At 38.8% G+C, this 14,460-nt stretch overlaps 1 protein-coding gene across 1 annotated transcript in view; it reads left to right on the top strand.

Moving 5' to 3' along the window:
- LOC144045001 (neurexophilin-1) overlaps positions 1–13,832 on the top strand; it is a 29,578-nt gene extending 15,746 nt beyond the window's left edge. Inside the window, exon 2 of the mRNA XM_077559759.1 lies at positions 11,497–13,832. Within this exon, the coding sequence (XP_077415885.1) occupies positions 11,497–12,270 (774 nt within the window). The 3' untranslated portion in view covers positions 12,271–13,832. The remainder of the gene's footprint in view (positions 1–11,496) is intronic.
- The last annotated feature ends 628 nt before the right edge of the window (positions 13,833–14,460 follow it).

The raw sequence follows: 14,460 nt of genomic DNA, 5'->3' as shown, positions 1-14,460 counted from the left end.
AGCACTTACATCAAGAAAGGAAGAGTCCTGTTATCTGTGGCATTAACGGTTTTATCTTTTAAATGTGTTTCTTCACTTCCTTTGTAATTCTTTAAAAAAATATTTAATCTTTCTGTGTTGCTGCACTATTTTTGTTCACTTATCATTTGCTCAAAAGGTAACAACAACACCATATAGGAGGCTAATTGTTAGCCCACGTGCAAATGGTGTTTCCCATTGTAAGTTATTATTTCCTTATTCATGATTTCATTCATTATTTCATCTTTCTGTGTTGCTGCACTGTTTGTGTTCATGTATCATTAGCTCAAAAGGTAACAATAACAACACATAGAGTCTAATCCAGGGATAGGCAAATTCGGTCCTAGAGAGCCACAGTCCTGCATGTTTTCGGTGTCTCCTGCCTCCAACCCAGGTGTTTCAAATCATCGGCTCTTAATTACGTTCTGCAGGAGCCTCTCAGCTGTGTTCGAGAAGGGAGACATCAAAAACATGCTGGACTATGACTAGGACCGAACTTGCCTACCCCGGGGCTAATCGTTAGCCCAAGTGCAAATGGTGTTTCCCATTGTAAATTAGCATTGAGCTAATGGCTGCTGTTTTATATACACAACATGTAATTATTTTTGTTTTATGTAAATAAACAGGTTCAAGCCTTTTTTTGGGAAGAATATTTACAAATTGTATCTGCAAATTGCTGCTTGTTGCAAATTGAGTTAAGTCTCCTGGCATGTATGGTGATACAGTGCTCGTATCTCAAGTATGTGCTCACAAGTCAAAGCAAAAATCGGCCAATTGATGGCTCTTTGCACTGTAAACCCGAACGTTCGAAATAATCAAATAGATTAAGTACACAATATTCAAAGTTTTATGAAAACTACTACTAACTTAACTTTTTAAAGGTGATGTAACTTTGTATACTTTTATGAGTAATTTGTACTAAGAAGTTTTGATTAAATTAAACTATACTAGTTTTTGGGTAACTTAATTAAATTAGCTGATGTTTCATAATTAATTTGTAATTTTATTTTAGCCCTATAGTTGACATTGCAAATGATAATTTGTTCTCATTTTCCTATCTGGTTTAAATAAATTAATAATAATTTATGTTATATTATGAACATATGCTCATAGCAGGCAGCATGGTGGCCAAATGGTTAACATGTCTGCCTCCTAGTCCAGAGGTGGTGAGATCGAATCCGGCCCTCTGGCCTCCCTGGCTGGAGGTTGCATGTTCTCTACGTTCCTGCGTGTGTTTTCTCCGGGTACTCCAGTTTCCTCCCACGTTCCGAAAAACATGCATGGTATGTTAATTGAACACTGAATTGTCCCTAGATTGTCTGTGTGTGCCCTGCGATTGGCTGGCAACCAGTTCAGGGTGTACCTGCCTACTTCCCGAAGACAGCTGGGATAGGCTCCTGCATTCCTGCGACCCTCGTGAGAACACTGTTTACTCATGGTTTGGACTTCTGTTAACTTAATCCAGTGGTTTTATAACATTTATAAGTTAGTAACTAAAAATAATTGAGTTGCTGTAACAGAAAGTATCTAAGTAATTATGCATCAAAAAAAAAAAAAAAATTGGTGTAATCAAACCATTCAAGTTCTGCATAACTTTATCTTTTGAGTTGATCAACTCCCAAAAAAGTGAGGCAGCAATTACGACAATTACCTCACTTTTTTTTTTTATTCGGGTTAACAGTGTGGCTAAAACTTCTAAGTCAGGTCACTTGTATCTCAAGGCACCGCTGCACATATGTATTATATTAAACAATTGGTAAATTGCCTATATTAAATTAAGAAAGGCAGTACATTGGTCAGTCACATATTTACAAAGCCCTTTCCCAAAAAGTTGGGACACTATACAATACAAACACTTTGTGAATAAAAACTGAATGCAATTATGTGGAAATGCCAAATTTTAATATTTTATTCAGAATAGAACATAGATGACAGGTCAAAAGTTTATACTGAGAAAATGTATCACTTTTAGGGAAAAATATGTTGATTGTAAATGTTATGGTGCCAACAAATCTAAAAAAAAAGTTGGGACGGGTAGCAATAAAACGTTAAGTCAATTGCACTTATAAAAAAACAGCTGGAAGACCAGTTAGCACTAATGAGGTCCATTGGCAACTTGACTGGAGTATAAAAAGAGCTTCTCGGAGTGGCAGTGTCTCTCAGAAGCGAAGATGGGTAAAGAATCACCAATTCCTCCAATGTTGCGCAGAAAGATAGTGGAGAAATGTCAGAAAGGTCTTTACCAGCCCAAAAATTTCAAAAAGGTTGAAGTAGTCATCATCTACATTGCATAACATCATCCAAAGATCCAGAGAATCTGGAACAATCTCTGTGTGTCAGGGTCAAGGCCGAAAAATCATACTGGATGCCCATGATCTTCGGGCCCTTAAACGGAACTGCATCGCAAACAGGAATGCGCACTGTGAGGGAAATCACAGAAAGGGCTCAGCAATACTTCCAGAAAACATTGTGGGACGTTATATCATATTGAGTAAAGAGGACAAGGACAAGCCAAGTTGTTATCAGCACTCAGTTTATAAGCCTGCATCTGTGATTGGTACAGGGTGGCATGAGTGCGTGTGGCATGGGCAGCTTCCACATCTGGAAAGGCATCGTCAATGCAGAAAGGTATATTCCGATTGGAGAACAACATATGCTCCCATCCAGGCATCATCACTTTCAGAGAAGATCTTGCATTTCTCAACACGATAATGCCAGACCACATGCAGCACCAATTACAACATCATGGCTGCGTAGGAAAAGGATCCGGCCGGGTATTGAAATGGCCAGCCTGCAGTCCACTTCTTTCATTTCTAGAGCACATTTGGCGCATCAAAAGCCCAAGACAGTTGAACAGTTCGAGAGACGCGTGTTGGACAAGAATGGGACAGCGTTCCTATTTCAAAACTTGTCTCCTCGATCCCCAGACGTTTGCAGACTGTTGTAAGAAGAAGAGGGGATGCCTCACAGTGGTGAAAATGGCCTTCTGCCAATTTTTGGGAGATTTGTCGACACCGTGGAATTTAAAATCAATATAGTTTTCCCTTAAAATGATACTCATGATATTCTCAGTTTAAACTTTTGACCTGTTCTCTATGTTCTATTTTGAATAAAATATAAAAATTTGCCACTTCCACATAATTGCATTCAGTTTTTATTCACAATTTGTATAGTGGCCCAACTTTTTTGGAATTGGGTTTGTACCTTAACTTTAAGGTAATAATAGATGTATTAATTAGAATTCAATTAATAGCGGAATAATTTTACATACACAATTGAATCGTTTTTTTTTTAAATCTCATCTATAAGTGGCCCATCTGCCCATTTGAATTTTGTTTCCCCTACTCCTTTCCCACACACGTAGTAGTTTGTATTTGCCTTGCTTATCGTTTAAGTGAGAAGACGTGCGTTCTGCTCTCAGATGACGGCGTCATCACAGCCGCTTTCAATGCAAACTACCTGCTAATATAGATCATTACAGCGGAATAATCCACCATTACTCTGCTGGGGCGTTCACACTGGCCTCAAAAAGCCACCGCTGAGCACAGCGTTGAGGTCTCATCTCTCGGCTGCCACTTTTTCTCTTTTAATTAAAAGACTGCATGCGCTAATTGGACATGAAGGCTTTATTCCTTTTGTATGTAACCCTCATAAGCCCCCTGCCCGTCTTCCACCGCTTTGATGCTCCAAAGCTAAATATTTTGAGGCGATAAACGGCTTCCCCTGCGCATTTTATAAAGCTGAGAGTTTTTTCTTTTGTGATTTGAGTTGAAGGAACGAATGATGATCTTCGAGTGACCTTTTCCAGTAGTATTCCGTTGCAAAGTGTTGGAGTGCGTTTGGCGTGAAATGCATGCATACTGTTGGGATGTTGTGGCGGCTAAAAGCAAAAATTTGAAGTGTTGTAAAGTCGCTTAAGTCCAGAATGCATGCAGTGATTCCAAATCCTATTCACAGCAAGCTACATTTCTCTAATGAGCTCCAAAGAACTCATCTTATTGAGAACAGAAATGGAAAAACTTTAGATCAGGGATGGGCTACTGGCGGCTTGTTGACCGTGAGTGGGGACTTGATTAATTCCCAACTCCTCCATTTAAATGTTTTTTTTTTATTATAAATGTTTCCTCGACTTAACTCTTTGACTGCCAAAAACGTTAAATAACGTTTAGTAAAATCCTATGGAGGAGTGCCAAAGACGTTAAAAGACGTTTGTTCCAAAACACAGGTGAAACTAACCATTTTCTATTGTTGATTACTGAAAAACGGAATAAGGTAGAAACAAACTTTTTTTTCTGATGAAAGATGAGAGTCCAATCTTTCATTTGGTAGTATGTGTGTTTCCATAGTCCAAACACATAATTTTCTGTGGACCTTGAAAGATCAGTCAAAAATGCTTAAATCGGCTGGCACCCACGGCATCTCTTTTCTGAAAACGTCTGGCAGTCAAAGAGTTAAGGGGATCACTGAATACTAGTGTTTTGGCAATCACTCATTCACAGAGTTTTTTCCAATATTTCTTTCCACATTTTTTGGTTTGCTTTTTTTTTTTGAAGCTGTTTCTGGGAGCCAAAATTTCGTTGAAAATTATATATGCACATACTGTACATACAATGAAAAAAAATTCTAAATCTACTTAGAAAATGTCAGACAGCTATATGCATCAAATTATCAAGTAGTTACGGGGGGGTAAGTTTTTGATTGCCTAAAATCTAAATTTGCAAGTAAATGCTACTTGAGTTGATAGTTTCACAGGTCAACTTACTTATTAGAGCTTTTAAATATGCTTGTATGAGTAGAAGCAACTTACTTTTTTAAAATTATCTGTACTACAAATTTTCAAGTTGGATCTACTTTCTTTTTACATTGAATTGGCTAAATGGGATTTCATAGACAGAAAACTGTAGTCACAAATAAAAACAAGAGACATATACAGAAGAACACCACTGCTTTGTTTTTTTTTTATTAAAGTTTTGTACATTCAACTTTTTTTTTTTTTACTTAGGGTGCAAAATGTGTTATCCAACAGCAGAAAATGCTTGTATAGGAAAATTCATGAGACAAGATGACATTTAATAATTGATCAACAGTACCTCACAATTATGATGAATTTAGTCCCCACCCCTCCCAACACACGCGCACACACAAGAATCAGTGAATTAAATACAATTCAAATTTACATGAAATAGTCAACATGGCAATGAAACTGCATGACCTTACTTAAACTGCTTTAAACCTGTGCAAAATGTTCAAAAAATAAAATATTCTGATTCTAAATCAGTTTCAACATTAACTTAATATTCATAGTTTGTGCTTAAATGCCATAGTTAAGTAGTTGATAGAGATTGTAGACATGTCTTGTAAACGACCCATCCAGCATTCTGCCACTTGTGCAAAATTACAACTCACAACAACATTTGGATGTAACAGAACATAAGAATGACAGCTTTTAATAATGCAGACAAAACCCAATTTGATTTCAGGATTTAGCAAATTTTCAACGGTTCGACTTTGATGAATGATGATTAATGTAATTAAATCCACTTATTACCCAGCCTTACTCCCAAGCATAGTAAGATACGGGCTTAAGGCCCATCAGAAAGACACAAAAATTTGCCACATCAGGGATTCCAAAAAGAACCTCAGTTCCCTCGATGACCATTCCGGATTACGGTCCCCCGTTTTGAGCACAAAAATGATCAGGACAAACGTGCTGAGGGCCTCTTGGATGGCTGCAAGATCGTTTTCATCAGAAATCTGTAAAATAATAAAAAATTAAACCCTGTATAATAATGTAAAGAATGCTAATTACCTCAATGTTTATGGTAGTATTTCCTCTTTAGTTTTACAACTGAGATTCATCACAGGCATCAGATCAAAACGATAGGCCCACAAATGGGTTCAACATATTTTGGTCATTTTATCAAAACTTGTTTCCTGGCATACAATACAAGTCATCCAATTACAATATGATTCACTACATCTATAATACGATTCACTTCAATTACAATCTAATGCGGTATGATTCACACCAGTTACAATGCAATGGGATATGATTCACTCCTACCACAGAGATATGATTTACTCCAATTAACTCATTTGCCCTCAAAAATGTATAAAAACGTTCTATGTTAAATATTGTCATGGTCCCAAAAACATATTTATATGTTTTTAATTTTTTATGCTAGAGCATACGGAAGGAAGGCTTTGATGCAGCCTCTGGTGTGAAGAGGACGCTTGAAGCAAGAGATCAACCAGGGCCATTTTGCAAAAAGGATTTTCTGTTTTAAACAGATTTTGGAATAATGATGAAGCTTAGCTATATTTTAATGCTAATTGCTGCAAAACGGAAACAGATAGAAATAGAATATATGTATAAAAAAAATCCTGATGAAAGAAGATCTTTCTTTTGGTAGGTTCCATGTTTTTATAGTAATAGAACACAATACACTGTGGGCCTTGCAAAAACAAAATCCAGTAAAACAGCTGGGAGCAAAGGGGGTTGCTTCAGTGAAAATGGCCGGGAGTGAATGAGTTAATGGAAAGAGGTTTTCATTCATTTGTGTTTGATGTACAGTAATATAACAGTATACGACACACACACACACACACCAGAACCCCCCCCCCCAATGTGATTCTTCTTTCAAAACATAAAAAAAAAACTGTTGAAAACTTAATGTTATGGTAATTCATTTGTATAGGATTTTTCCACCTTACGAGCCTCTCAAACCGCTTTACATTTTGATAACTCATTCACCCTCTGATGATGCAGCATTAGGAGTTCAGTATCTTGCTCAAGGATACTTTGACATGTTCACAAAAGGGATCGAACCCACAACCTCAGGGTATACGAGACGACCACTCTACCACTGAATCACGCCACCACTGTTTTTTTGTCGTTGCTGTAATTTTAGAACACAAGAAATATATACTTAGTTGGTAGTGCTGCCCCAAAGCAGAGGCAGCATCCGTTCCACTTCTTTGCTTTGCACATTATTCATGCTCTCAAGCTTTCTCCTTTCCCTATAACTCATAAGATGCTAATATGATGTCAATGATTGTTACCATCTAGGACATTACAGTAATTGTAGTTATTTTCAATACTAACATTAGTGAATTAACAAAGAATTTATCGTAAAATAAAAAAAATATCACTTTTTAATTTCTCATTCATTTTAAACGTTTTGCCTTTTTTCCCCAGAGTTGTAAAGTTGCATTTTACAGTTTATTACCTCAAACAACAGACAAATATTTGTGAAATCAAGATTCATTTGTGAACATATTTTAACAATAAATATATGTATTTCTAATGTGTGTGTGTGTGTGTGTGTGTGTGTGGTAAAAGAACAGAAATGTTGTGTGTTTTCACAGTTACAGTGATTTCATGTTATTTTACATTCAGTATATAAGATAACGGTCTATTTTTGAAAATTAAACATTTTAAAAATGTAGGAAACATCTGTAAAATACAATAAATATAGAAATTCTGTTTTTTTTTGTTTTTGTTTTTTTTACAGTGATGATTCACTCCCATTATGATGCAGTTTACTCCAATTACAGTACTATAGCATTCAAACAATTACAAATTATTCCAATTGTGATGATGCACAATTGCCTCCAACAACAAAGCAAAGGGATACTGTTTGAGTCACTCGAATTACAATCAAGATTGGGCCACTCACCATGGAGATCATTTGAAGCGTCCAATTAAGGCTATGAATATGAATATATATATATAAATAATTTTTTTTATTTTACTTGATGTTGTTTGAAGAAATTCCATCTCAAATTATATCCATGAGTTGATTATATGAGGAAATAATATCATAACTTGGACCCATATTAACATTTTAAACCATGTCACAAAGAGACAGGATCCAAACTGCTTCCTGATCCGGGTACATGAAATGACATAAGATTATGAACCCCACGTATTCCGCAGTGGGATACATACCATATGAAACATGACTAAGGATTCTGATTCTAGTGTTGCGGTTCATGTTACCATTGTTTTGTAGTTTTAACATGTTTGTCTCATGAAAGTTTCTTTCAGACAAATAGCCAGGCTACAAAACTGAGCTAACTGGCTAACTCGTAATTCCTGTGGGCAACAAAGAGCTCCACTGTAGACGTGATAGGTCATCAACACTTTGTAAGGGCCTCATAAAAACGGCCGTGTGCCGAAGACTGCAACATACGAGATAAAAAAAAAAGCCTGAAAGATAAATTTTATGAGCATTTTACAACGGTGCCTGGGATGAAGATTTGTAAATGCGCCTGCGGACCGGGCTCATTGACGTGTGAGAAACACCTTTGGAGAGCGTTTCTTAATAGCACAGCTTTATTGTTTAACAGGATTATAGCCCGCCCTGGCGTATATATCGACCCAACCGCCAAAGACCGCGAGGCTAACGGACCTTGAATTTCGGATTTTCTGTCTGAATCAATTGCAGGATCCCCCAGGGCATCTCCAGCATTCCATTGCAGGGGTGCTCTGGGAATAACTCACACCAGAGAGGTTTTTGTTCTCTCTCCCTTGCAGCCAATCTCAACAAAAGAATGTAATACCGGAGTTTGTAACATTTATACACGTTATACAGTATCACATTGATCAAATGTCACCGACACAACCACGGAGGTGTGAACGGTAAATTAAATATTGATTAAAGCTTTAATTTGTTTTCGTGGCACGTTCCTTACCCCCTTGCTAATAACCAGAGAAGGGAGTAAGTCACATATTGTCACGTTTTAGGCAGGGAGGGTGATCGTTGCAGTGGTGTGCAGGCAAACAAGGTATGTGGACACAAGTACAGGGCGGCAGGCAAGAAAGGCAGGACGACAGGGCAAACTCTTAACAAGCGGGCAAATAAAAGGTACCATATCATGCAAAGTGCTAACCAACTGAAATACAAAGCGACACGAGGAACAGACTCACCATCACGAACGACAGCCGTGACACGACATTGAACACATGACAATGGGAAATGAATCGAGACTGACGAGACAACAAGGCCCACCTGGACATGACAAGTGGCTGGAGGGAGGCGATTGTTAGACGCTACGAGCAGGGAAGACGAGAAGACATAACAAGCGGACTGAAAGAGTATGAAAAAGGACACAGGAACATGACACTAAATAAAGCTAAATCTAATAAAAGCAATATAAAAATGCAGTCCATGACACATAGTAAATCTCAAGTTTTTTTTTGTTTTTTTTTTTTTTTTCTACAGGAGAGCTCAGTATTGTTCATTCGATTTGACATCATCATTGCTCTCCTTTTATTATTATTTTTTTTTTTAAAAATCCAACAAATCAATTAAAAAAATTTAATAAATGTTTTTTTTTTTTAAATACATATACATATATATATACACATATACACACATATATATATATATATATATATATATATATATATATATATATATACCCTTTTTTTTAAATGTGGGTGAGTATGTGCGTGTGTGTGTGTGTGTGTGTGTGTGTGTGCGTGCGTGCGAGCGTGTGTGTATTCATCAGTTCACCTAAAGCCCATTAAAAAAAAAATCCCATACTAATAATATAATATAATAATAAATTGCCAGATGCAGAAACATCAATGTAAGTTATCACGATGTAGTGGCTCTCGCTAACAAATCTCAAGTTTTAAAAACGTCTCAACCTACTGTGGCAGAAGTCAAGCAAGTCGAGACCCCACTAAATTAGAAAGAAATCGAGCAAAGTCAAACAGTCTGCCTTAGCCATACAATATTTTGGCCACTTTGCACTCAGTATCTCAACTTGTGTTAATCCGTGGGCATTATTTTATTTTGAAATAGCTTAGTCAGAACTGTCAAAAAGCCCAAAACGGGTCACAATACCGCCTAGGGGTTTAACTGTACTACTACTAACACGTTCACAATTTTTTCTAAACCAGTCTCTGTAATGCTTTTTACGTTAAAGTCCTTTCAATTAAACTCACAACAATGAAGTCCCTGTGAAGTGAAAATGTCTTGTAAATGTGACAAACCACAGAGAAGAGTGTTGTTAACAAGCCTGTCTAATGTGAATGAGAATTTTTTTGCCAAGCATTCCAAATCGGGCAAAACAATGGTGAAGATTTTATGTACTGTCAACTTTCAGATGCTGTGGGCGTATCTGCTGAAATTGCTGAAAACACGCCCCACTCCATTGTCAACTGTCAATAAAATAGGTTCAATTTGGTGCTAGCCAATAGCTAACTAACTTGCAGGCTAACATGATTCTAAGCCCACCAGACACCAGATTAACCCGCTGCACCATCCATGGCCGATCAGCCCACACGCGTTACAAGGGGAAGAGCCCAAGTGCTTAATTGTGCTTGGTTTTAGCCACGCGAAAAAATATATGCACAACTGACAACTAATGCCACATCTCAACATCTCAGTCTTTTCACGTGTTTTCAGTACTTATCTTCAAAGATATTAAATGCATTTAGAAATAAAACACTGTCATTATTTTGTTTAGTCTTTAATATTTGACCAGCTTACGGTAGCTAAACTGTAAAACTTGCTTAGCTTACCTGTTTTGTGGGTTTTGAAGGACTATTAAAATACTATATTAAGTGTAATCTTTGCGTGTCCAAATAATTGTATTCAGGATCTGATGAAGAAGTTTTCTTGCAAGAATTTATTTAGAGGCCTCTAAAGACACAGTCAGGACATCACATCAGAATGCAACGTGATGACCCCAAGTGTGTGACAATTTACAGAACATCGACTCATTTATACTCAAAAGATAAAAGGTTCCTCCTCCCGGCTCTTGATTGAACAAAGGGCAGACATGTCATCTCCTAGATTGAACAAAGGTGTAAGGTTGATGGTAAACAGACATCTTTATACAGTTCCCCTTCTTGATTGGGGAAACAGAAGTAATCAAAATCTGACCCCAGACCTTCGGTCTCTAATGACAAGAGACTCTGACAACATCATGCACATTCCCCCTCCAACAGCATTGAGGGTACGAAGATCAAATAAAGTTCACAAAATCACCATCCCACTGTATTCTTTTAAACACTCATGATTATATCACATTGATATGCCTATAAGTAAATTCAAAAACAGTAAAACATCAAATTGAAAATGTTAAATGTCTTCAGTTTATAGAGACTGAGACAAAGTTACGTAAGTAAGCCTTGCATATTGCCAAATATTTTCTCGATTTTCTCAAAAACGTAACCCTTGAATTTAAATGCAATCATCTTCTGAGCTCCCTCTGGGATACTCGCTTCATGAGGTGGCCTCTGCACCCTGGTGGGTTGGCAGGCTTGCGCACGTACACAAAAAAATACTTTTTTTTTTTTTTTTTTAAACACAAAGGACACACCATGTTGAAAATTTGGATTTTCAAATATCAGCCGAGTGTACAAGCAAACTCAAGTCGAGTCGTTCATACGTTTAAGCCAAGCAAGTCCTAAATTTATGCTCTAAGCATGTTTTCCCCTCCATTTCCCCTTGCTTCCAGGTGGCCCTGAGTCAGGAGGACGACTCCTCGAGCACCAAAAGCTCTTCGGGAGACTCCTCCAAGACGGCGGGTCTCTTGAGCAGCCAGGCAACCCTCTCGCCACTGAGCCGCTGGATGCTTCATGGCAGAGGTCGGGCCGCCAACGCCACCTCGCTAGAGCTGCCCTACCGCACGCCGGCCGCCTTCTCCAAGCAGGAGTTTTCCAAGCAGGAGTTCTGGGAGATGCTGGGCAGCGACCTGCTTAAACCAGATGCCTCGGGCTCCCGGGTCAAGCGGCGGCCCATCGTCAAGACGGGAAAGTTCAAAAAGATGTTTGGCTGGGGAGATTTCTACTCCAACATCAAGACGGTGCGGCTGAATCTGCTTATCACCGGCAAGATTGTGGATCATGGTAATGGCACGTTTAGCGTCTACTTCCGCCACAATTCTACGGGCCAGGGCAACATCTCAGTGAGCTTGGTGCCGCCCGTCAAGGCGGTGGAGTTCGACCTGGAGCGCCAAAGCGTGGTGTACCCCAAGGACTCCAAGATCTTCAACTGCCGTGTGGACTATGAAAAGGTGGACCGCAGCAAGCGCACCTCGCTGTGCAACTACGACCCGTCCAAGACCTGCTTCCAGGAGCAGATCCAGAGCCACGTATCCTGGATTTGCTCAAAGCCTTTTAAAGTCATCTGCATCTACATTTCATTTTACAGCACAGACTATCGCCTGGTTCAGAAGGTCTGCCCGGACTACAACTATCACAACGAGATGCCCTACTTGCCATCGGGATAGGGGACTTGTCTAGGTGGGGAGGGGGAGTAGTGTGGAGCTGGATCGCGGGTTGTTTTTCGATGCCACTGTGTAGCCTGACTGGAGTAAAAGATATATGCAAAAGCCAAAAACAATATACATATGCACATACCGTGGCAGTTGGGTAGAGGCACTCACAAAACAGTCAAGAACGTCAACACACAAGTTCTTACCTCAACCCTAGTCCGTCTCCATCGCACCATTCACCGCATGAGTCTGGCTTTACCACCAGCCCGTTTCACATGAGAGTTCCCCCAAAATTGGCGTAGCACAGTAGATCCGGGATTTATCAGCCTGTGCCTTTCCCAAAGAAGCGGGACAGTGGATGCTTGAAGTAGTCTGCAGTCTAAACTTATCATCCTGGTCCTGGCTTTCCGCTATCTCCTTTCACATAGAGCTACCCCAACCACCCACCCAATCATTTACGCATCTTTCACACTAAACATCAGCAAGCTAGTGTCAAAAAGACAAAGAGTCGTGTGATCGCAGAACTAATTGAGCATTTACTTTCCACTGGTTGAATGTATAATGCAAAAACGCTGTTTCAAGACACAGTCCTGGTCACAAATGATATAGTCCACCTGTCCATTTTAAAATCCAATCAATTCCTTGTTTGGCACAATGACATAGGGTTGGTTATTTTTGGGGCCTTTTATAATGTGGATTGTACCAAAACAGAAAGTAGAAATGTGGCCATAGACACAGGCAGCCCGCCACAACTAGCTCTTATAATTAAAGTAGGATGTAACAGAGAATGCGGCTCAGTCTTTTGTCCCTCGGTGTGTGCGGGAAAAAAAGATTACATTTTGTTGCCGTCAGGATTTCTGATTTCACGCCTCGATAACTTTGACTGTTACAGGCGAGATTGCTCTCTCCCGACAAACACGCTCGCTCGCAACGCTCACCCCGTTATCAGCCCGAAAATGAAAATATTATCATAATAATTGCGTATAATTTAATCTCCCTTAGAACTAATTAAGCTTTCACCAAGGGGCCCGGACGTATTCCTTAATGGCTGGCAGGACATTAACGGCGGGAATGTTTTAGGTCCAAGTTCAGCTGTGAGTTAAACACTCTCATTAAGATAAATGGCCGTCGGCTGATGTCTGTCATAAACAACAGTGGAGGGCAACGCACTACGGAGCAATGAATTAGTATGGACCTTCGGCTGCAATGGACAACTTAACATCTGCTAACCATTTGGGTTTAATTTGAACATTAAAAAAAATATATGGATCCTCTTCTACGGTGCGGAATTGTTTGATTGGCTCCATCCAATAACCATGACCAAACTCCTAATATTACACAAAAAATTTTTTTTAAATTTAACCCAAATTACCAGAAACCCTGACCAGATAAGTAACTGCTTGCTTTGTTTATCAACTGAACTTTGTTGACAATTACACATTTGTTTGCTTTGTGGCTTGGAGGCAGAATCAGCAGGAAAAAAAAGACGTCTGGGCACAGTATGCCGCATTGGCCGAGGAAGAACCTAATAAATTATGGTGTATATCTGCTGACTGGAGCTTCTTTTTTTCCTTTAACCCCCCCCCCCCCCCCCCAAAATAAATAAATAAATAAATAAAACGATTGTCCTTTGCACAGGCTTGCTCCCTTAAAATGCCTTGCTGGCTTTGCAATGTGAGATAAACGATCTGTATACAGTACAACAACAGTTTAAAATAAAAAAGGAAGAAAGAAAAAGAAAATAAGAGCTTTTACTGTAATTTAGTTTGATTAATTCATAAAGAGTGGAATGTTTAATAGGCAGTGAATAAATGTTAAGAGATGATCAGTGGTAGGGAGGGTAGGGAACAATTAGGGTCACAGGCAGGAAGGGTTAGGAGCTAAAATTAGGAATAAGGGTTCGTTTAAAGTTTAAAGCGATACAAGACTTATAACTCATTTTCCAGCATTGGATTAGGCATTGTTTACAAAGAGTAAAAGTGAAAATATCTTTGGCATCTCATTCCCTGAATTTTCTTTTAAACCGATTAAGTATCAAAATAAAAACAAACCGTGGTGAACGCCATTATCCTGGTCACGTGATCGTGATGACGTATCCCGTGCGTAAACAAAAACATGGGAGTTTGCTGACATAATGGGCAAGAAAAGGCCGTCTTCTATCCCAATTACTGCACCAATTCTGATCAGAGTAAAATCCTTAGCACG

This window comes from Vanacampus margaritifer, chromosome 2 (genome assembly GCF_051991255.1).
Source record: "Vanacampus margaritifer isolate UIUO_Vmar chromosome 2, RoL_Vmar_1.0, whole genome shotgun sequence".
Classification (NCBI taxonomy): Eukaryota; Metazoa; Chordata; class Actinopteri; order Syngnathiformes; family Syngnathidae; genus Vanacampus; species Vanacampus margaritifer.
The sequence above is the reverse complement of the archived record's forward strand: the minus strand, read 5'-3'. Positions and strand labels throughout refer to the sequence as shown.